This window comes from Gracilinanus agilis, chromosome 6, assembly GCF_016433145.1.
Source record: "Gracilinanus agilis isolate LMUSP501 chromosome 6, AgileGrace, whole genome shotgun sequence".
Classification (NCBI taxonomy): domain Eukaryota; kingdom Metazoa; phylum Chordata; class Mammalia; order Didelphimorphia; family Didelphidae; genus Gracilinanus; species Gracilinanus agilis.
This window is the reverse complement of record NC_058135.1, coordinates 227,612,214-227,635,910: the sequence shown is the minus strand read 5'-3', so window position 1 is coordinate 227,635,910 and position 23,697 is coordinate 227,612,214. Positions and strand designations below refer to the sequence as shown.

The following is a 23,697-nucleotide window of genomic DNA, read 5'->3' as shown; positions in this document are numbered from 1 at the left end:
TTCTTAATTACTTGCTGGAGTCTCTTTGCTAGTATTCTATTTAAGATTTTTGCATCTATGTTCATTAGGGAGATTGGTCTGTAGTTTTCTTTCTCTGTTTTTGATCTCCCTGGCTTTGGAATCAGTACCATATTTGTGTCATAAAAGGAATTTGGTAGGACTCCTTCTTTGCTTATCATATCAAATAATTTGTATAGTATTGGGATTAGTTGCTCTTTGAATGTCTGATAGAATTCACTTGTGAATCCATCAGGCCCTGGCGATTTTTTCTTAGGGAGTTCTTTGATGGCTTGTTCAATTTCTTTTTCTGATATGGGATCATTTAGGTATTCTATTTCTTCTGCTGTTAATCTAGGCAGTTTATATTTTTATAAATATTCATCCATCTCCTAAATTGTTATATTTATTGCCATATAATTGGGCAAAATAGTTTTTAATGATTGCCTTAATTTCCTCTTCATTAGAGGTGAGGTTTCCCTTTTCATCTTTGATACTGTCAATTTGGTTTTCTTCTTTCCTTTTTTTAAATTAGATTGACTAGTACTTTGTCTATTTTATCTGTTTTTTCAAAGTACCAGCTTCTAGTCTTATTTATTAATTCAATAGTTCTTTTACTTTTGATTTTATTAATTTCTCCCTTGGTTTTTAGTATTTCTAATTTAGTTTCCATCTGGGGATTTTTAATTTGCTCGCTTTCTAATTTTTTGAGTTGCATGCCCAATTCATTAATCTCTGCCCTCCTTAATTTGTTAATATATGCACTCAAGGATATAAATTTCCTCCTGAATACTGCCATTGGCCGCATCCCACAGAGTTTGGTAGGATGTCTCATCATTGTCATTTTCTTCAATGAAATTATTGATTGTTTCTATGATTCCTTCTTTGACAAATTGGTTTTGGAGAATCATATTATTTAATTTCCAATTAGTTTTTGATTTTCCTGTCCAGGTGCCCTTACTAATTATTATTTTTATTGCATTATGATCTGAGAAGGTTACATTTATTATTTCTGCTCTTTTGCATTTGTTTGCAATGTTTCTATGCCCTATTACATGGTCAATCTTTGTGAATGTACCATGTGCAGCTGAAAAGAAGGTGTATTCCTTTTTGTCCCTATTTATTTTTCTCCACATATCAATTAAATCTAATTTTTCTAGGACTTCATTCACCTCTTTTACCTCTTTCTTATTTATTTTTCGGTTTGATTTATCTAGATCTGAAAGAGGAATATTTAGATCTCCCACTAGTATGGTTTTACTATTTCCTTCTTGAGCTCTGCCAGTTTCTCCTTTATGAATTTGGATGCTATGCCACTTGGTGCATATATATTGAGCAGTGTTATTACTCATTGTTTATACTGCCTTTAATCAGGATGTAATGACCTTCCCTGTCTTTTTTAATCATATCTATTTTTACTTTGGCTTTGTCAGAAATCATACTAGCCACTCCTGCCTTCTTTTTCTCATTTGATGCCCAAAAGGTTTTGCTCAAGCCCTGAACCTTAAACTTGTGTATGTCCACCCGTCTCATATGTGTTTCTTGTAGACAACATATGGTAGGATTTTGGTATCTAATCCACTCTGCTATTTGCTTCCGTTTTATGGGCGAGTTCATCCCATTCACATTCAGAGTTATAATCATCAGTTGTGCATTTGCTGACATTTTCGTTTCCTCCCCTATTCCTACCCCTTTTCCTTAAACTATATCCTTTAAAACCAGTGGTTTGCTATTAAGACCCTATTCCATATCCCCTCCCTTGACTGACTTCCCTTCCTACCCCCTCCCTTATTTTCCCCCTCTTTTTGTTTTTAAGGGCCTTATGAATTCCCTCCCCCTTCTTCTCCCCTCCCTTTTTTTGACCTCCCCACTCCCCTGTTTCCCTTGATTTATCCCCTCTGACTTTCTCAGAAGGTTAGATAAGAGTTTTATGTCCCAATGGATAGTATAGCTACTCTTCCCTCTCCGGGTTGATTACACTGAGAGTAAGGTTTGATTATTACCTCTTAATACTCTCTTCCTCTCCTACTTATAATAGTATTTGTCCCCTCTCCTTCCCATACCCTCTTTGTGTGTAATAGAATATCCTATTTTTCTTATTTACTCAAGTTTCTCTTGGTGTCCCCTGCTATTCACCCCCTCTTTCCCATCCCCCACGTCATCTTAGATTATTTAGTGTTCCACCCTCACCCTGTGAATTATTCTTCTGATTACTATAATAGTGGATACTATAATAGTGAATAGAGTTCACTACAGAGAATTATACATAACATTTCTCTACATAGGAATACATGTAATTAGATGTTACTGAGGCCCTTAGAAAGGCAAATTTAAAAATTATAAGTTTTCTTTCTTTTCCCTCTGTATCTTATTTACCTTTTCAGGTTTCTCTTGATTTTTGTGGTTCGATATCAAACTTTCCATTTAGCCCTGGTCTTTTCTGTGCAAATACCTGGAATTCTTCAATTTTGTTGAATGCCCATACTTTCCCCTGGAAATATATAGTCAATTTTGATGGGTAGTTGATCCATGGTTGCAGGCCCAGCTCTCTTGCCTTTCTGAATATTGTATTCCAAGCCTTACGGTCTTTTAGCGTGGAGGCTGCCAGATCCTGTGTGATCCTGATTGGTGCTCCTTGATATTTGAATTGTCTCTTTCTGGCTTCTTGTAAGATTTTTTCTTTTCCTTGAAAGCTTTTGAGTTTGGCAATAATATTTCTAACCGATTTCTTCTCTGGGTCGAATGTAGTGGGTGTTCTATGAATCCTTTCGATGTCTATATTGCCCTCTTGTTGTAGGACTTCAGGGCAATTTTGCTGAATAATTTCTTTTAGTACGGAGTCTAGGTTTCTATTAATTTCTGGTTTTTCTGGAAGACCAATTATTCTCAAATTGTCTCTTCTAGACCGGTTTTCTTGGTCTGTCACTCTCTCATTGAGATATTTCATATTTCCTTCTATTTTTTCAGTCTTTTGACTTTGTTTTATTTGTTCTTCTTGTCTTGAGAGATCATTAGCTTCTAATTGCTCGATTCTAGCCTTTAGGGACTGGTTTTCAGCTATAATCTTTTGGTTTTCCTTTTCAATCTGGTCATTTCTGGTGTTCAATTTGCTTATCAGTTCATTTGATTTCTGAGCCTCACTTTCTAATTGCAAGATTCTACCTTTTAAACTGTTATTTTCTTGCCAGATCTCTTCCATCTTCCTCAGAATCTCAGTTTTGAACTCTTCCATAGCTTGTGACCCGTTTTCCTTATTTGAGGAGGGTCCGGATGCTTGTTTGTTCTCCTCCTCTGTTTGCTCGGTTGTCTGAATTTTCTGTGTAAAAGTTGTCGAGTGTTAAAGACTTCTTTTTCTTGTTGTTTAGCTTTCTCTTCTGAACTTCCTGAGTCTGGGTAGCCATCATTAGCCCAGTAGCTTCTCAGCTTTATCCTCGCCGCGGTCTTTTGGTTTCTGAGGTCTGAGTTCTGGTTTTTTCCAAGGTCAAGCCCCCTGGTGGACCCCCTTGCTTGATCCTCTGCTGGAAGTTCCTTTACTAGTCTCAGGGCGCTGCTTCCACAGTCGTATACCCGTCTACGCTGGTTCCCCACTCAGGGTTTCAGAGTTTTGGCTCGTGGCTGTGTCTGCCTCCACCTACGCCTCCGCCGCACTTGCGCTCTCCCGCGCTCAAATTTCGGGTGCGTTCTTTGGCTTATTGGGGTCCCAAATCTTTCTGCTCTCAGGAACAGGCCCTGTAGCTGCCAATGGCTCGATGGGTGCCCCAAACTTGCTCTATTTTTTTTTAACTGGCTTCGGCGCTATAGGTGGTGTGTGTGGAGGGGGTGGGGTGGGGTGGTTGCTCAGCCTGTGATTTAGTGAGAGCTGTTTCACCCCTTTATAGCATGGAAATGTCCCGATTCCACGTACCTTCCACGCTGCACCCTGTTGTGGGGTTCCTCCGTTCGTCTGGACTTGTTTTTATGTCCCCAGTTTTGTGTGTTTCGGTCAGGAGAGGTTAAGAGATGCTTTTTACTCTGCCGCCATCTTAACCCCCAAACTATGTAGTTTTAAGTCTTCCTACCATTTTAGTTTCTCCTTTAAACATGTTCTGGTCTATCAATAATGTTCTTCTTAAAATATGGTACCCAAAACAAAATACAATTCACTAGATTTCAATGTGACTAGCACAGAAAACAGGGGATCTATCATATCCCTATTTCTACTTGAACTCAATTCCTCTATTGATATTATTTAAGATCAGGTTAGTCTTTCTAGTTTCCATATAATACTATGGATTCATATCAAGCTTACAACTTTACAACTCACTGAGACCATTAGTTGTTCTTATAGAAATTGTCTTACCCATGTTTCTCCCACCTTATTAAACCTCACTGAAAGAATACTAGGATTGAGATTCTAGGGGAAACTAGAGTCTATTTCTCATAGTGGCATTTATTCTAGACCAGTTTCATAAAATGAAGGGGTTAGGCTAGTGATCTCTGAGATACTTTCTAGTGCTAAAAATCCACTTATGAGATTTGGGATCCATTTGACCCCATTCCCTTATCTGAACTTCATCTTCAGTTAAGATCCACATAAATCTTCCTCTGTAAATTTAGGGAAACTGCTTACCTACCTCTGGGGCCTCAGTTTTCTCCTCCATAAAATCCCCTAGCTTCCCTGCTAGCTGAAACAAGAAACTGATGATTCAAACTCCTTTTAATTCCCTCCTCCAAAAGGATCTCTTTTGCTATTGAGGTACCATTTCATCCTCACTTCATAGACATTAGGCTTCTTAGATGCTTAGTATGAAGAAACATCTGAGCTCAAAAGCTGTGTTTTTTAACCCTTACCTTCCCTCTTGGAGTCAGTACTGTGTATTGGGTCCAGGGCAGGAGAGTGGCAAGGGTAGGCAATGGGGGTCAAGTGACTTGCCCAGGGTCACACAACTGGGAAGTGGCTGAGGCCAGATTTGAACCTAGGACCTCCCGTCTCTAGGCTTGGCTCTCAATCCACTGAGCTACCCAGCTGCCCTCTTGCTATATTGTTTTTTTAATAGTTAAAATAAGAAGGTACCAAATAGCCTGCATCTTCTCAGGAGTGGTGTTGGCAATTGGCAGCCCTCTCGGCAGCAACTATGTGTTGTTCTGGGGTCTCCACTATCTTTTCTGCTCCACTTTCAACATACATACTAATAGCTCCTCAAACACTATATAACCTAATTCCTCAACTTATTCATCTTTCATGACCTATTACCCTTATAATAGCTACACTCTTCTCCATTCAACATCTTGGCTCCTTGGTGAATCAATTCAATTCTATACTATCTTCTTCTCTTGAATCCCGTGCCTCCTTATCATATTACCAATTTTGCCCTGTCAAATCTTAGCTTTTGATCACTCCCAACATCTGCTGCCTTCAATCCTATATTTGTGCTGCTGAATGAAGCTGTAGACAATCAAGAAATCATGTTATCTGGATACAAAAATTTATATTATATAACCTCAACGGGGCCCTCACTGCTGCAAGGCAATCCTTTTTACACCTCTCTAACTATGACACTCACTAGATAGTTTTCTAAACCCTCTTACCCTCCTCACTCAAACCTTCCATAGCTCCCTTGACTTCCACCTTCTTAGCTGAGAACCTTCCTTCATATTTTACTGGAAAAAAAATTGAATTTACCAAGAACTCTCCACATCACATATATCATTTGTCACCCAGATTACTTCTACCATTATCTCCTCCTTAGCCCCTGTCTCACATAATGAGGTAGCCTTCCCATGAAAGCAAATTCCTCTTACCTGCACAAATGATTCCCCTGTATCCCATTTTTCCCTCAGAAGACTGTCCCTTCTATCACTTTCTTACTTCTCTTCAATCTTTCCTTGTCTACTGGCTGCTTCCATACTGATTACAAACATGCCTACGTCACACCATGCCCCAAAACTGAAACTACCCAATCCCTGCTATTTTCCCATATCTCTCCCTCCTTTTATGGATACTCTTTTGAGAAGGTCAACTACAACAGGTACCTATACTTTCTTTTCTCTCACTCTCTTCTTCATCTCTCTTTTCTGGCTTCTGATCTCATCATTCAATCAAAATTTCTCTCTTTAAAGTTATTAACAATTTTTTAAATTGCCAAATATAATGGGCTTTTCCCAATCTTCATCTTTCTTGACTTCTCTGTAGCCTTTGGCACTGTGGATCACCCTCTTCTTGATTCACTCTTCTTTCTAAGTTATTCTGAAACTACTTTCTCCTCGTTCTCTTCTTACCTATCTGACCACTTCTTAGTCTCTTTTGCCTTCATTCAGGGCATGGCTGCCAACAGTGGTTGTCTCCCGGGGCTCTGTCCTAGTCCCTCTTCTTTTATTCCTTTATATTATTTCGCTTGAGCAACTCATTGGCTCCAGTCATAGGATCATAGATTTAGAACTGCAAGGGACCTTGAGAAACATTCAAATTTAATCCCCTTCATTTTATTTTCAGTCTTATGTTTATCACAATTAACTTTTAAAAAGAATGCAATATCTTCAATGAGCAAAAATTGTTGTGGATCCCATCTTGTAAGTCTTCACATTTTTTCTACTTAAAATTAATTATAACCCCTTTCCTTAGTTAGATCATTAATATAAAGGAAAAATATGTCCTTTCAGTTTGGGTATATGGTTTCTATTAGGGCAGAGTTTTGTTGGCTTTGGATTTTGACTAAACTTCTTTATACTGTCACAGTCATTGTACATATTCTACTTTTAGTTTGTTTTTTGTTTTGTGCCTTACTTTATACGAGTCTTACCATGTTTCTATGAATTCTTTAGAGATTCTTTATGATACAGGATTATCTCACACACACATGAAATCTTTATTCATTTTTAATCATCAGAAAATATTTTGTTTCCATTTTTTGTTATAATAATACTACAAATATTTCTACCCCATCCTTATGAAGGGAAGTCCTTAATTACTCCCAAATCAACTAATAAGCTTTTAAGATATTTCTTCAAAGCTCTGTCTCAGTTTTCTCAAAAAACAAAACAAATAAAACATAAAACTTAGTTTCCCCAAATACTGTCTTACAGAAGAAAACACAATTATTTGACTGCTGATCATTGTTATGCTCTGTTGAGAAAAGTTAATAGTGATATAGCCTTCATCAATCTATAATCAGATTTTTAATGCAGACAAGAACCATGCTTGGGTCAAAAAGTCCCACCTTGAGAGATCTTAAACTATTAATACTTCTTTGAATGTAACCTAATTATTTAGCAAAAAGTCTAAATAATGATAATAATAAATCTTTATATAGCTCCTATTATGTATCAGATACTGTACTAAGCTTTACAAACAAAAGAGCTTTACAAATAATATCTCATTTGTTCCTCACAACAATCCTGGGAGGCTGTGCTGTTATTATCTTAATTTTACAATTAAGAAAACAGAGGTTAAATGACATGCCAAGGTCATATAGTATATGTATGTCTGAGGTAGGATTTGAACTTGGGTCTTCCTAAGGCCTACTGTTCTAGATATACTGTACCATCCAGCTGCCTGAGAGGCACTCTCTGCTGAGATTTTATAAATGCTTATATCATTTAGAATATGAAAGGAAAGCTCCTCACAAAGTCCCAAAGTCTAGAGGGAAGTCCTTCTATCCTAAATGTAGAGTAGTAAGCCATTAGCTACTATACAGGAGGTCATGAAGCCATGGGACAAGATGGGCATATGCAGACACAGTGGGGAGAGGGAGGAGGAGAGATCAGCTTTGTTTTCCACAATGCCAGTGACAAGTCTAGCAGTCACGAGAAGCAAAAACAAAAACAAAACAATACCAAAAAATAATAAAGGCCCTTTTATGATCAGGGTGAATGTGCAATACAAAAAGAAAGTCAGATGATCTAGTTAAAAATACAGCTATTCCTAATGGGAACAAATTCTTAGCCCAGATTATCTTATTCCTGATGGAAAAAAGACTTCCATTTGCTTGTTGGGGTCTTGGTTATAACTGCATCCCAGCCTGGGTCTACTTTTTTCCTGTAAGTGACCACTCTAGACCCAAGACCTTGTGAAAGTGGTCACACTGACTCTCAGCAGTCAGTCTGTGTCTTTATTATTTATTTCCTTCTTTTATTATTTCTCTCAGGGTAACCTAGACTCTTTGACTAATGGTCCAGCAGTAAATACCAATACTCAGTCATTTATTTTTTTTCTAGAGCCTCTATAGTATGGCCTTAAACCCCCCCCCAAAAAAAAACCCCAACCAAATAAAAGTGAGTGATAGTTTATTCTTCTCTAGAGCTCACTTAAAGAAACTGGGTCCCACACTTCCCACCCCACAAGAGTCAGTTTGGTTAGAACAAAGCCCTGTTAGGACAATTGTAAAGGAGAATCATGCTCTAAGTGAAGCTTGAACTAGATGTCCAATAGGATCCCTACCAACTCAGGGATTCTAGGTACTGACTAAGACTATGTAATAAGAATCATGCAAGTAAATTCAACAAAGGCATGTAATTTATAAAAGCAGCAGCAGCAGAAGGCAGAACAAAGAAAGGGGAAAAGACTTGTCAAAACTCTTATCCCATCCTCCTACTCACCCAATCTTACTGAATGGGCTTTTCTATATTCCTCTCAATGAGGGTGCTGATCTGTATGTAGACTTAGTAGGTTTTCTATTGAGAAAACTTGGCAAAAGAAGTTGCCAAACAGAAGGAAAGTACAGCAGGAAAAGCTGTAAGTCTTTTCTCTGAAAGCTGTTTAAAGAAAACTTGCAGGGCCTTCATAATCAGAACAATCCATTACTATTAAGCATTTATTAAATACCAAATGGAGCAGCCTAACTTAATCTAAGCATTGCAAAGACAGGGAAGCATTCTTGGAAATTCTGGAAGAGAGGCACTAGAGAAGAAAGAAAGAAAATTCAGTGTACAGGATTAGGGAAATGATCTAGACATGTATCCATGAAATATTAGTATAATTGAGTCCATCATCTATTATTTAACATGTTCTTAAATTGGAAATTCAAGCACAATGGAATGGAGTAGAATAAACACTTCAAGGTTAATTGAGATAAAAAAGTAGATCCAGTTATAGCTATATTCTCTCTTTCCACTATCACACAACCAAATTCCATCAATAGGTTACAATAACTTGGTGCTAGGTTCAAAACACAGTTTCTACAATTTCTGTTAAGGTTTCCAATCTTAAGGTCACAGTTTAAAAAAGAAAAAAAGGCAAAAGCTGAAATAAAAATCAACCATTTAAGCAAAAAAGAACAATTTTCAAAAACCTGAGAAAAAATAAGCATAGGAAAGTAAACTATCCATATCCAAGTAAAAGTCAATCTCTAAATATCTAGGTGACATCCACAGAGCCAACTCTGATCTAGGAGAAGGATCATGTGTATCTATGGTCCACCTATACCCTTCTATTTCCAGAAATATATTGGGAGGCTATCACCTAGAAGATGTAAGTCAAAGATCTTCCTCCTTTCTGTTATTAAATAGGTTTAATCTTCATTACCTAGAAAATGTACTCACTTAGCCCTGTTATCCCTCCCCACAAATCCTCCAAACATGTTAATGTCTTCCTTTTATAACTAAATTCTTCAAACAAGTGAGCTATACATGTTACCATATATTTCTTTATACCATTTACCTTAGGTTCCTGTGATTTGATTTCTACTTTCATCACCACTAACCTATAAGATGAAGTATGAGTTCCTTCCATCCAAACTCAACACCTTTTTCTCAATAATTGTCATTCTAGATCTCTCTATTTATGCCTGAGCCATCATCAAGAGTTTTAAATTTTTTAGATCATGAGTCCCTTTCAAAGTCTAATGAAGCCTATAGACCTCTTCTCAGAAAGTTTTTAAAAGCATAAATTAAAATACATAGGATTATAAAGGAAACCAATTATACAGAAGTACAATAATAATTTTTTTCTTTTTAAATACACAAATCCCAGGTTAAGAGCTACTGATTGGGGGCAACTGGGTAGCTCAGTAGATTGAGAGCCAGGCCTAGAGATGGGAGGTCCTGTGTTCAAATCTGGTCTTAGACACCTTCTAGTTATGTTACTGTGGGCAAATTACTTAACCCTCACTGCCTAGCCCTTACTGTTCTTCTGCCTTGGAACCAATACATAATATTGATTCCAAGATGGAAGGTAAGGATTTTTATTTTAAAAAACAAACAAACAACCTATCGATTTATTCAGTCACCAAAAGCCATTTGATTCATCTTTCCCTATACCTCTTCAGATTGCTCCTCCCTCCAACATCTCCATAGCCATTATCCTAATCCCACATGGAACACTGCAATTATATTGCCTCTCCCTCTATTTAGCTTCCTTCAAATTTAGCACATCCTACATAAGTCTGCTAACTTAATCTCTCTAAAATGGAACTGGGTTGCTGTGTGACTTGTATCATTTATCTTTTTTTTCTATAAGGTCATACAGGACTGAAGGCCATAATATATTTTTATTTATCTTACCAATTGTTATGGCTTAAAAAATCATTACCTGGTGGTCAAATTTCTGGTGATAAACCTCTCTATTCGTAGTTAGTTATTAAACAACATATATAAAGTTTCATCACCTGGCTCATAGTTAAAACTTTGGAGCTTGGCAGAACTTTTTAGAGCAAGAGTTTTTAACCTGGGGTGTGTGAACTTTATTTTATTAATTTAATAACATTAATCTCCAATAGTGTCACAGCTTCACCAGATTGCCATTGGAATACATGGCACAAAACTCTGGTTTAGAGCCTACATTTCACTTTCATTTTACCTATTTTACTTTTGGGAAGCCAGGGTCAACCACAATGTGATGAGGCATTGGAAAAGAACTAGAGTAGAAGAATTAAAATTAAACAAAATAAACCCCCAAACAATGAAAAGTCACATGGTGAATATAAGCATGATGCAGCATGTAAACTGCACTCAAGAAGAGGAGTGAACTTAAGGACTAAAAAAAGAACACAGAACAAAAGCATTTTGAGAGAATAGTTTGTTGTTGGTTTATTCTTTTAGTTCTACCTTGTTAAATACTAATAGCTTTATGTAAGATCTTAGTCCTGATTTTGTATATCTAACAAAGAAACATATAACATGGGTCTTAATCTTATTCAGCCCACTTCTTCTTTTGCAATGGCTATGGCAAATGGCAGAAAATAATTCAGAGAGTATATATTTTTAAAAATCACAAGTTTTAAACCACCTATAAGCATTAATGTTAATTATTGGTGCTACAAATATTAAATCCTCATTCAAAGACCAATGAATTAACATACTACTGGTGGAAGTAAATTACATCAATCTTGATGTTATTGCTATAAGTGAAACCAGGAGACAAGAAGAGCCATAGCTAAAGGAAAGGATGGCTCACAGATTCTCCTTGGAACAGTGAATAAAGGATCTGATGTGCATCTAAAGGCAAGAAGATACATTATTCCATGGAACACTTGGTAATCTTGGGTGGCAGTGCTTACATTTGCAAAAAGATTACCTTGAACATAACTGAATCATTAGATTCTAATATCTGTTATAAAGGACAAGAAGGCAGAAGTTCTATGAAGAACTCAATAAGATCTTTCAAATAAAAATCTATCTATTCAGTGTCTTCAATGCAAAGGTAGGTATAAAAGAGAATGGTGAAATGTTGGAAAATATGGCTCAGGACTAAGAAATCAAAAGAGACCAAAGTTTTGTGGACTACACAGAAGTCTAACACACGTGCAGAGAATTATTTCTTCAAGAATTGAAGAGAGGGAGGTACTGGGAATCATGAGCTCTCAAAAATATTACAAACAATTAAACTGATTATATTTTAGTGGCCAGGAAACAACTAGTTACTAATGTGGAAGTCATTTCCAAATCACATGCCTAGGTGTGGTTAGACAATCAATTTGTTAGCAGGTCAAAATGAAATTAAATGATAAGAATAAAAATAAAATTCCAAGGGGAACTAATTATGACTCAGAAGAATAACCATTGTCAGTCTTGAATCAATAATGTGTGGATACGTATATTTGACAGAATCATAAATATATAGGTAGGCCTCTATAAGACATGCCAAGTTAAGAAAAGTTTATAATTTACTAAAAGAAGAATACTCTAAAACTTTTTCTTGATTGAAATATTGAGAATACTGACTGAAATATTACTGAATACTAATACTAGTCATTGGCATTACTATTACTAAAAAAAGATGACAGAGAAAATATCAATAACTGTTGGCATATGCCCACTCTCTATCTCTATAAATACTTTATGAGAATAATCTACCTTATATATTGAAGACAACCTTGACTATAAAAATGTATTTGAATCAACAAAGAAAAATGAAATCTTGAATGTCCTTTTAATAAGGTATATCTTGTGCATACGTTAAAATTACATCAGATACCTTGAAAAATGCAACAAAGATGACTTTATCCAATGACCACCTGATTATAAGGCACAAAATTGGAAGATACATGCTCTTCAAAGGTGTTTTTGCTAGTCATGGACAATGCCCACGTTAAATCTTTTTTTCAATTAAAAAAATTCCATGTGGACAGTGAAGTCTTCTAAATATAGCTATTCCTGTTTGGGAGTCATATTTTGCTAATTATATCAAATTCAGAAATACTGTAGCACCTTGTAAATAAGATCCAAAAATCATAAAAGAGTTTGACTTCAACTAACCTCAAAGGTGACACTAGATGTCGATGGATACTTACTATCCAAGCTATGATATGCAGGGGAATTTTGTGCATTTTATTATTTATTTAATAAGCAAATGATGATAGCTAGATGGTGAAATGGATAGAGTGCTGGACCTAGAGTCAGAAAGATCTATCTTCTTGAGTTCAAATCTAACTGTAGATGTGTTCAAGCTATGTGATCCTGGTTAAGTCACTTGACCCTATTTGCCTCAAAATTGTAAAATGAGCTGGAGAAGGAAATGGTAAATCATTGTAGTATCTTTATGAAGAAAACCCCAAATGGGGTTATGAGGAGTCAGCATAGACTCTTGAAACAAAGAAAAATACAAAATGGGTCTTAATGTTCTTTAGCCCACTTTTGTTTCTTCAGTGCCCACAGATTTGGTCCACCAATGAATGCATCTTAAACAGACATTGGGAATAGACAATGTCTAGACAATGAACTTAACTCAGAAAAAATTAAATAGACAAAAGAGAGAGGTGGATTGCTTTTGGTAAAATCAAGGCTTTTTAATGACTTATGTCTGAAACAAAGATCAATTTTTTCAGTACAAATATTCTTCTGGCAATGATATATGGCTACAAATGACAGTCACCAAAGAATTAAAGGTGCAAGTCATCCACAAGCCAGGAAGACATAATTTAGGCAATGAAATATCATGCAACAGAAGTGGTTTGAAAATATTATCAAAGCTGATACTGAAGTTATGAAAATGGGTGATTATATATGCATGTACACACAGCAATATATTAGTCCCTTTTACAAAGTGAATTCAGAAAGACAAGTGGGTATAGGGCTAAAGTAAAGCAATTAAAATATTAACACATGAATGGGATTTTGTCTGTATTCATGAAAAATAGTGTGGCTCCTATAACAAAATTAATTACAAACTAAAACCCCCAACATGTGGGTGTGTATGTATCTATAATCAAAGAAATATAAGACCAGAAAAGGAGGCAGAATTATTATACAATAAGAGTAAAGGACAAAAAGATAAAAAGTTCATGCATTTCAATAAATCTAGAGAATGGTCCACAGCACACTGGGGTGGACTCCCTTTGGAAAACTTATGAAACAATATATGACAAGAATAAAACAGGGTAGGCAGGTTTGAATGGGTTATGATTTGTACCAACGGAGGGAGTGCCCACATAGCTGAGATTACAAATACATTAGAGTATTGAAATAGCAAATTATTTTTGTTGACAGTAAGCTATCAATGCAGATATATGTGTATAGGCATGTATGTGTATGTGTCTATATGAGTATATAATATAATAATATAAATGTACATTTATATTATTGCTGAGATGAGATAAGCCAGTCACATGATAAAAATGAAAAATAACAGATGGTCAGCCCAAGTGGAACACTAGTATCAATAAGAAATAAAAAGAATAAAGGAGGATCTCTAGCACACTGGGAAAAGTTTCATTACAATTCATAATAAAGATGAAATTTATAGCAATATGAATTTCAGATAAAATGCAAACATGAATTACATGGAATTAAAAGTAAAATTCTGTGTGGAAAGGTTGTGATCTACTGATATCAAATCATGGATAACCCAAAAAATACAAGATGGTAGTCTTTTTTCTTCAAACCAGTAACTAGATATAAGTGGTAAAATTGGGATACTAATGCATTGTTGGTGGAATTATGAACTGACCCAACTATTCTGGAGGGCAATTTGGAACTATGCCCAAAGGCTATCAAACTGTGAATATACTTTGATCCTGTAATACCACTACTGGGTCTGTATCCTAAAGAGATAATAAAAAAGTGGAAAAACCTACTCATACAAAAATATTTACAGAAGTTCTTTTTGTAGTGGCAAAGAATCAGAAAATGAAGTGATGTCTATCAATTGGGGAATGGCTGAACAAACTGTGGTACATGTTGGAGATGGAATACTATTGTGCTATAAGAAATCATAATAAGTAAGATGGTTTCAGAAAAAGCTGAAAATATTTTCAGGAACTGATACAGAGTGAAATAAACAGAATTGGGGGAATAGTAACAGCAATATTGTATGATGATTATCTTGAAAACTTGGCAACTCTCAGCAATGCAATGATCTGGGACAATTCTGAAAGACTTATGATAGGGAAAGCTTTCTCCATCCAGAGAAGGAACTGTTGGAGTTGTCTTTCATATCAGTTTATTTATGGTTTTATTTTGGAGTTTGGGTTATGTATGAGTTATATATGAGCCCTTATAACAATGACCAATATAGAAGTGTTTTGTATGACAATAAAAATAATTTTTTAAATCATCTCAATCCCTTTGCATTAGAATTCCTAGAAAACACATTTAAAAGGAATTTCAAGTATTGCTTATGAAAAGACCAATAGAAAATCAGACAAACAAGATAAGTATAAAAAGTAAACATGAAGGAGTATTCACAAGGGACTTAATAAAGTTAAACTGCTTATATTTATATATAGGAAGGTGATACATGTAATTCCTAAGAATTTTATCATTGATAGGATAATTAAAAAGAGTTTACATAGACAAAGGGAGTTGATTATGTAGGGAAAACCTTCCCCCCCCCCCCCAACAAATAAATAAATAAATAGGTACAAAAGAGGATGCACTGGGAGAAGAGGAAAGAGAGAGGTAGAACATGGACATTTTTGTCACATAAAAGAGGTGCACAAAGAAGAGCCTTTACAATGGGGAGGGGGGTGGCAAATGGGAAGAGGTGGTGGGAAATTCTTGAACTTTGCTCTCATCAGAATTACTTCAAAGAGGGAACACACACACACACACACACACACACACACACACACACACACACACACACACACTCACTCACTCACTCACTCACTCACTCGTGCATAGAAATGTAAGTTACCAAATAGGGAAATAGGAGAGGAAAGAGATAAGAGATACGGGAGAGAGGGGCAGAAAGATAATAAAAGGGAGGGTAGATTAAGTAGGCACTGGTTTGAAGCAAAATAGATTTTTGAGAAAAGATGGGATAAAAACACTGAGGAGAAACAGAAGCAAGTAGGATAGCAGAAAATCATAGTTAGTCATCATAACTGAGAATGTAAATGGAATGAGCTCACCCATAAAATGATAGCAGGGAACAGAATGGATTAGAAACCAGAATCCAATACTATGTTGCATACAAAACAATCACTTGAAACAGAAAGACATACACAAAAATAGCTAAAATAAAAGGCTAGAGCAGAATCTATTATGCTTCAGCTAAAGTAAAAAATGGCAGAAGTAGCAATCATAATCTGAGATAAAGCAAAAACAGATTTAATTAAAAGAGATAATTAAGGAAACTGCATTTTGCTAAAAGGTACCATAGATAATGAAGTAATATAAAAAAATTTTAAGGACAAGTTTGTCTGATAAAGGCCTCATTTTTCAAATATATGGTGAATATAGAACTGAGTCAAATATATAAAAATTAAGAGCCAGTTGATAAATGGTCAAATGACATAAATAGGCAGTTTTCAGAAGAAATCAAAGCTATCTATAGTTTATGAAAAAATGCTCTAAATTATTATTGATTAGAGAAATGCAAATTAAAACAACTCTGAGGTATGACAACTCACATCTATCAGAAATGAAAAATGAAGAGGCAGCTGGATGGCTCAATGGACTGAGAGGCAGGCCTAGAGATGGGAGGTCTTGGATTCAAATTTGACCTCAGGCACTTCCTAGCTGTGTGACCCTGAGCAAGTCACTTAACCCCCCTTGCCTTGTCCTTACTGCTCTCCTGCCTTAGAACCAATACACAGTATTGATACTAAGATGGAAGGTAAGGGTTTTAGGAAAAAAATGCAATGAGAAATGAAAAATGTACACTGATGAACTGCTGCTGGTGGAATAGTGAATTAATCCAACCATTCTGGAAATGAGTTTGAAACTAGGTCCAAAAGTATAGAAAATCACATATCCTTTGACTGAGCAATGTCACTATTGGGTCTGTATCCCAAAGAGATCAAAGGAAAAGGACTTACATGTACAAAAAGATTTATAGCAGCCCTTTTTGTGGTGGCAAAGAATTGGAAATCAAGGGGATGTTCACCAGTTGGGAAATGGCTGAACAAGTTTTGGCATATAATTGTGGAGTTCTATTGTGCTATAATTGGTTTTGGAAAGACCTATATGAAGTGACGCAAAATGAAGTGAAAAGAACTGGGACATCATTGTACCCAGTAACATCAATGATGTAATGATGATCAATTGTGAAAAAATGGGTATCTCTGACCAATACAATGAAGCAAAACACTTCCAAAAACTTATGATGAAAAATACTATCCACCACCAGAGAAAGAATGGAGGAACTCAATACAAACTGAAGTATAATTTTCTTACTTACTTTATTTGAAATTTGGCTAATATGGAAATAGGTATTCCTTCCATATTATGGGGGTTAGGAGGATGATGCCTCCTTAATCTAGAAAATCTAGATAAAATTTTTGACCCTTCCTTCTGTTAACTGGAATTTGGGAGATGCCATCTAAAAGTATATATATTTTCTATGGACACGTGGGAACCATCAAACTACATTTCCCATGGTCCAACAGGTTTCCGGTTCCGGTTCTTTGGGCGTGGGGACACCTGCGTCACCACGCAGAGAACAGTTTAAATGAGAGGAAATCCTAAAGTAAGCCCTTTTTAGCTACCTGAGAGCGCGCGGAGATAGCAATAATGGCTGGGGCGGCAGTTTTAAATTCTTATAAGTGCGTGGTCTAATGACTTTATCCCTATCAGCATGGCTTTAATTAAAATACTAATTTCTATATTTATATCGGTCTTTATTATTTTTAATCGTAACACTTCATACAAGAGAAGAATTTTTTCCTTTTTTTTTTTTGGGTTGTTTACAATACTTTACTGTAAATTTTGGGCTAAGTGTGTATTTCTGAGTTTCTAAATTTTTTTCTGCTGACTGTCATCTGTGGCTTCCATAAAACTCCTCAAAAATTCCCATTTAATTTCTTATGCTGACCCATGATATATCAAAACCTCAGCATAGAAAGTTGCAATGCGGAAAGGGATATCTGTATTTTGCATGATTTCACATGCATGATTGATATCACGTTGCTTAATTTCTCAATGGATAGAAGACGGGGTAGAAGGGAGAGAATATGGAACTCAAAATTTAAAAAGAAAAGAATGCCTTAAAGTTAAATAAATAATAAATTGAAACAGTTTTTAGAGCTTCTCTCCTTAATCATAGTTGTGATAAGAAACCACAGGTTTCTCCTCTAATGTTCTAAAAATCTTTTATATTTATATTCCATACTCACTTGGAGTTTGTCATGACATGGAAGTGTTATATGCCAAACTGCCTTCCAATTTTCCTAGCTGTTCTAGTCAAATAGGGGTTCCTTTCCCCAATAATTTGTGTCCTTGAGTTAATCAAATGGAGTTACTACTTTCTGTTGCTTCTGGTTATTGTTTATCTAATCTGTTCCACTGACACTACTCTTCTATTTTTAGTATTAGAAATATCTACAGTACAAAGATGGTTAAAAGGATATCCTTGATTCCAAATATCATTTGACACAGTTTTAGACATGTTAGCTACAGCAAAAGATGAGTGAAATTCATAAACATAAGTAACTCATAAAATAAGTGAAACCAGTTCTGATGATTAATAGATTTATAATATTAGGAACCTCCATATAACTATATGCCACAGAGTAGATGTTCTTTATTATTATTAGATGGCATTTATTCAATAGGGAGTTCCTTAGACCACTGAAATCAAGGGCCTGTCAAAAAAATAGCTTCAGTAAACATGATACAAAAAAGAAAAACACAAAAATCATCAGTATTTTTCTAAATAATGACAAAAATTGGCAGGGATAATTAAAAAAATATATTGAAAATGATCAATAAAATGAATAAAATATTTAGAAATTTATATATATATACATATAAACACTCTCAAAATTTACATATGTACAAGTACAAAACATTTTTTACCGAGATTAATTTAGAAAAATAATTGGTGGGAGAGTCTATGTTCATGGTCGAGCTATGCCAAAATAATTAAAACTATTTAATTAATACTATTTAAATTAGTTCATAGATTTAGTGTTGTCCCTTTCAAATCACTAAAGACTACTTAACATAGACAAAATAATAAGAAAATTCATTAGGAAGAACAAAAATTCAGGAATTTAAGAGAAACAATAAATAAAACCCATAAAAACGAAAGAGATACAATAGTACTTCAAATTATATTAAAAAACAATAATCATCAAAAGCTACCTAGATTTTAACAAAGTTCATGAAAAAGTCTCTCATTCTATTCTTTTTTTTTTTTAAACCCTTAACTTCTGTATATTGGCTCTTAGGTGGAAGAGTGGTAAGGGTGGGCAATGGGGGTCAAGTGACTTGCCCAGGATCACACAGCTAGGAAGTGTCTGAGGCCGGATTTGAACCTAGGACCTCCTTTCTCTAGGTCTGGCTCTCAATCCACTGAGCTACCCAGCTGCCCCTTCTCATTCTATTCTTGTAAAAAAAAAAACAACTGATAGATATGGGCTACAATTAGGTGGATCTGAAACTGGTAGAATGACTGGTCTACTGAAGAAGTACAGAACTGTGAGGTGAAATGGAAACTATATATATATATATATAAAGATATATATATATATATATAAAATTACGATAGCTTATAATGGGAAGGAAGGGACACCAAAGATATAAAGGGTTCTTTGAAATTGGCAGTCAAGTTATTAGTAAATTCAGAGAGGCTCAAGGACTTTCCTGCTACTAGGCTGCCATCTTGGCTCTGCCTCCCTCAACTGAGGTTTCTATTCTCTTATCACTCAATATAACATTGGATAGAATGTTTCAGACAGAAAATACAATTGCCATTAAACACTTGGTATGGCTTGGTACATATTGTTAGTCTTCAGATTAAGACCATTATGATAACCGCCAGTGCAATTTATAGTATTTTGAAAATAAATCTTATACAAATCTTGGTCCCAGAAAAAAATTGAGAAAATGGACCCCATTTTTGCAGAGGTTGGGTCTATGATTGTAGACTATTGCACATACTGTCAGCTCTGGCTAATGTTTTAAATGGTTTTGCTGAACTGCCTTTTTTTTTTTTTTTTTTTTTTAATTTTGTTGCAAGGGGCAGCTCACTGAACAGGGGATCCTTTTGGGGTTTCAGTTTCTTCATCTCTAAAATGGTAGGGTTGAACTAGAAGGACTCTATGGTTCTTTCTACCTCAGAGCTATAATCTAATGACATTTTTAGAAATAAGATAATGTAAATAAACCTATCAATAAACATTTTGAAAAAATAAATCATACTCCCCAAATACAATAAAAATATTGAAACTTGAAATATAGGTTTTGCCACAACTGTCAGTTCTTTTGATAAAAATCCATGGTTCCAGTTGGCATAAATAAAGCAAAGACAAACCAAGTGACATTTTTTTGTTTTAGGTTTTTAAGTATACAAAATTCCATAACAATGAGCTCATACCCACCAACCATTTTTACTTTATCTGTATTTTTGCCCTATGCCTTTATCTGCAATTTTAAATGAACTCATGTTTTGGATGTCTATAAACATTACTATATTAGGAGACTTTTACATGTATAAGGGAGTAAGCTAAATTTTCAGGAATACAAAGACAAAAATAATAGTCCATGTACTCAGGAAACTTAAGGGGGTATACAAATATAAACAGATTAAGTCTGATATGAAATAGGAAATGAGAAGGATAAAGGAGAGATGTAACAAAAAGCATCTTCTCAAAATATTTGATGTGGAAAAGAACACTATCAGTTGTTTGCAAAAAGATTTAAATGCTAAACAAAGAAAAGATAAGATTTCTAATGCCATCTTTTTGGTTTTTAAACTACCTTCTGTCTTAGAGTCAATACTAAGTATCAGTTTCAAGACAGAAGAGCAGTAAGGGGTAATTGGGGTTAAATGACTTGTCCAGGGTTACACAACTATATAGTGTCAGAGGTGAAATTTAAAGCCAAGACCTCCCTTCTCCATGCCTGATTCTCTATCCATGAGACACCTAGCTATTCCTTTCTCATGTCATCTTGCTAGGAATCAAGCCTTTCTGCCACTTCGCCCTTTATCTCCACACTTTTGCCATCATGGATATATATTACTCTATTTCCAGATCCTCTTTATGTGAAATCACTCTCATTAGAACACAAGCTCCTTGATGGCAGGAATTGTTTATATTTGGATCCTCAGCAATTAGTATAGTGCTGGCAATTGTAAATGCTTAATGAATACTTGCTAATTTCCCCTCACCTATCAGAAGACTTTACTCTATCAGAAGATCCTTAGATCCTTACAAGTAAGAGAGTCACTGAAGCTTATTGAGCAAGGGAGTTACAAAGTCTGACTTGGATCACTTTACCAGCTATGCAAAGGACATCTCAGCCAGATGAAAGACTTCAGATAGGAAAATCAGTTAAGAAGCTATTGCAACAGAGTGAAAGGAGCAGAAGCAGAACACTATACAAAAAGACTGATACATCATGGCACAATCAAATAGACTTTTCTACTATCAGCAATGCAATGACCCAGCACAATCCAGAGGAATTTAGGAGAAAGAATGCTGTCCACATCCAGAGAAAGAACAGTGGAAACAGAAATGCATTAGAAAAATGTGATCAATCATGTAGTTCGATAGGGATGTGATTAGGGTTTTGATGTTAAAGAATCGCTCCACTTCAGATATGAATTACATGGAAAAAGGTTTTGAACAATGATACATGTATAACCAGGTGGAACTGCTTGTCAGCTTTGGGAAAGGGGGAGGAAAGGGCTGAGGTGGGAGTGGTCATGAATCATGTAACCATCGGATAATATTCTAAAGGAAAGTAAAGAGAAAAAAAGAAGCTATTGCAATAATCCAGAGGAGAAGTGACAAGAGTTTAAACTAGGATGGTGGTTGAATGAATGGGAAAAAAAAAGGTGTAAAAAATGTTGAAGTAGAATCGATATAATTTGGTGGCTAGATATGGAGGAGCAGCCCTTTGCGTAAGCTAAAGCAAAAAATTGAGGATCATAGAAAAGTCTGATAGAGAAGGGAGTTTGGTAGAGTTCATAAATAGAAGCTACATTTAATTCACGAAAATATTAGAAGCTGGAGTTAGCACATAAAAGTCTATAAGCCCTCCAAAAGTCTCCCTAGAATATAGGGCAAATTAAGAAAAAGTGATCCCTATTAAGATGATGATTGTGAAGGTAGCTGACATTTATGTCATGTTTTAGGGTTTACAGAGTATTTTATGTGCCTTATATCACTGAATCCTCAGAACAACCCTGTGGGATCTGACCCCAAGTCTTAGAATGATATGTTTTACAAATAAGAAACACCCGGTGTGACCTGCCTATTGTCACATAATAACTATCAGAGGCAAGATTCCAGTACAGGTCTATCCTTACCTCAACAAGTTCAGTGTCATTTCCATTATACCTTGCTTCCTTTCCTATGACAACTGACATTAATTGTGTACAGAGTTGAAATCTATGGTGATCCCAAAGTACAAAGTTTCCACGAGTTTCAGCCAACCAATCTTTGTTTCTCTTTCTGGGCAGTGCTTCTGAGAGAGGAGCTACAAAAGGGGCTGATCTACTGTCAGCTGCTTCTTTCTAATATCATCTTTTAACTGAAACAGGGGCCACAGTAGACTTATGAGAAAGGAAAAGCTATAAATAAAATACTACTTGATGTTTTTCTTAAAAATAGTCTATTATGAAAGTCGTTACTGAATGGTATATAACAGAGCAATAGCTGTTCTCCAGAGCAGCCAACTAACCAGGAACTGGAAAAATTCATGCTTGGGAGAAATGTGGCTCAGGAAAGCTTTTTTCTTTGAACATCATCTCTGTTTTTTTTAGATGTCTAAAGCATACCATACTAATATGTGATGCCTTACTTGTTCTGTCCTTTAGCATCATAGATTTACAAATAGCATAGAACAGAATTATTATTGAATCCTACTCCAGATTAGGTATGTGTAAGGCTAATGTAAATTATGAAACACCGATATTTGAAAATGTTTTAAGAATATAGAAAACATGAAAAACTAAAACCTGAATTCTATAGTCAAGTTCTTAATTACTTGGAATATCTATAGCATTTTGAAATCTCTCTAGATATAGCAATAACATTTTAAAAATACCTTAGTAAATGAGGAAGGAGAAACTATTTTTTTCACTGTTTTTCATTGTGAAACTATACTCAAATATTATATTTTCCTGACAAAATATCTTGTTCTGGAAAAATTTTAAAGCAAAACCTTTAAATATTATAAAGCTATTAATAAAATCTTAATTCAGCTTCAATACCCTTTTATGTTTCTATCCACAGTTACTGGCTGGCTGATCTCAATCTTAAACTGTATGACTCATAGAAAAAAACCAATAACTAATAATTAAAGCATGATATAGCATTTTATATTTTGCAAAGAACAAATTATTTATATATATCTATACATACACACACATAAAGTTAAGTTTTTAACATTGCAGTTTAAGTTTTATGGAAAGATTTATATATGTTATTTCATCTGATCCTCACAATAACATCTTAGGGTTTTGCTCTGACTCTAGAACACCTAGAGCTCACTATTTCTCTGAGGTAGGTATTACATATATTATATTCTCATTTTAAGAAAAAGTCTTTTATAGGTCTTAGTGATCAGAAATAGAAATAAAATTGAAGGTCATGAGTTTTTGCTTTGTTTGTAATGACATTAACTTGACTAACAAAACTGCTTATTCAAATTCTATTTTTGAAATAGGAAATAAATTTCCCCTACCTTAGTTATTGGAACAGCATCTTCCATTACCACCCATTGGGCTTCCATAAAGGTTTTCAAACCACACCACCTGCAATAAAACATCCTTTTAGAGATCAAAACAGTCTAAGTTAAAAACACAAGTAGATATTTCGGGTACTAAAAGTTTTCCTGTAATGTGGTCTGCTATCATGGTCTTTCTTGGGCATTTAGAGAATAGGATTCTTAGAA

The 23,697-nt window shown here is 35.2% G+C and overlaps 1 protein-coding gene across 1 annotated transcript in view; it reads right to left on the bottom strand.

Moving 5' to 3' along the window:
• Positions 1-23,697, bottom strand: part of PTPRA (protein tyrosine phosphatase receptor type A) — a 135,308-nt gene that overhangs the window by 60,292 nt on the left and 51,319 nt on the right. The window contains exon 2 of the mRNA XM_044681298.1: positions 23,488-23,557. Coding sequence (XP_044537233.1) covers positions 23,488-23,535 — 48 coding nt within the window. The 5' untranslated portion in view covers positions 23,536-23,557. The remainder of the gene's footprint in view (positions 1-23,487; positions 23,558-23,697) is intronic.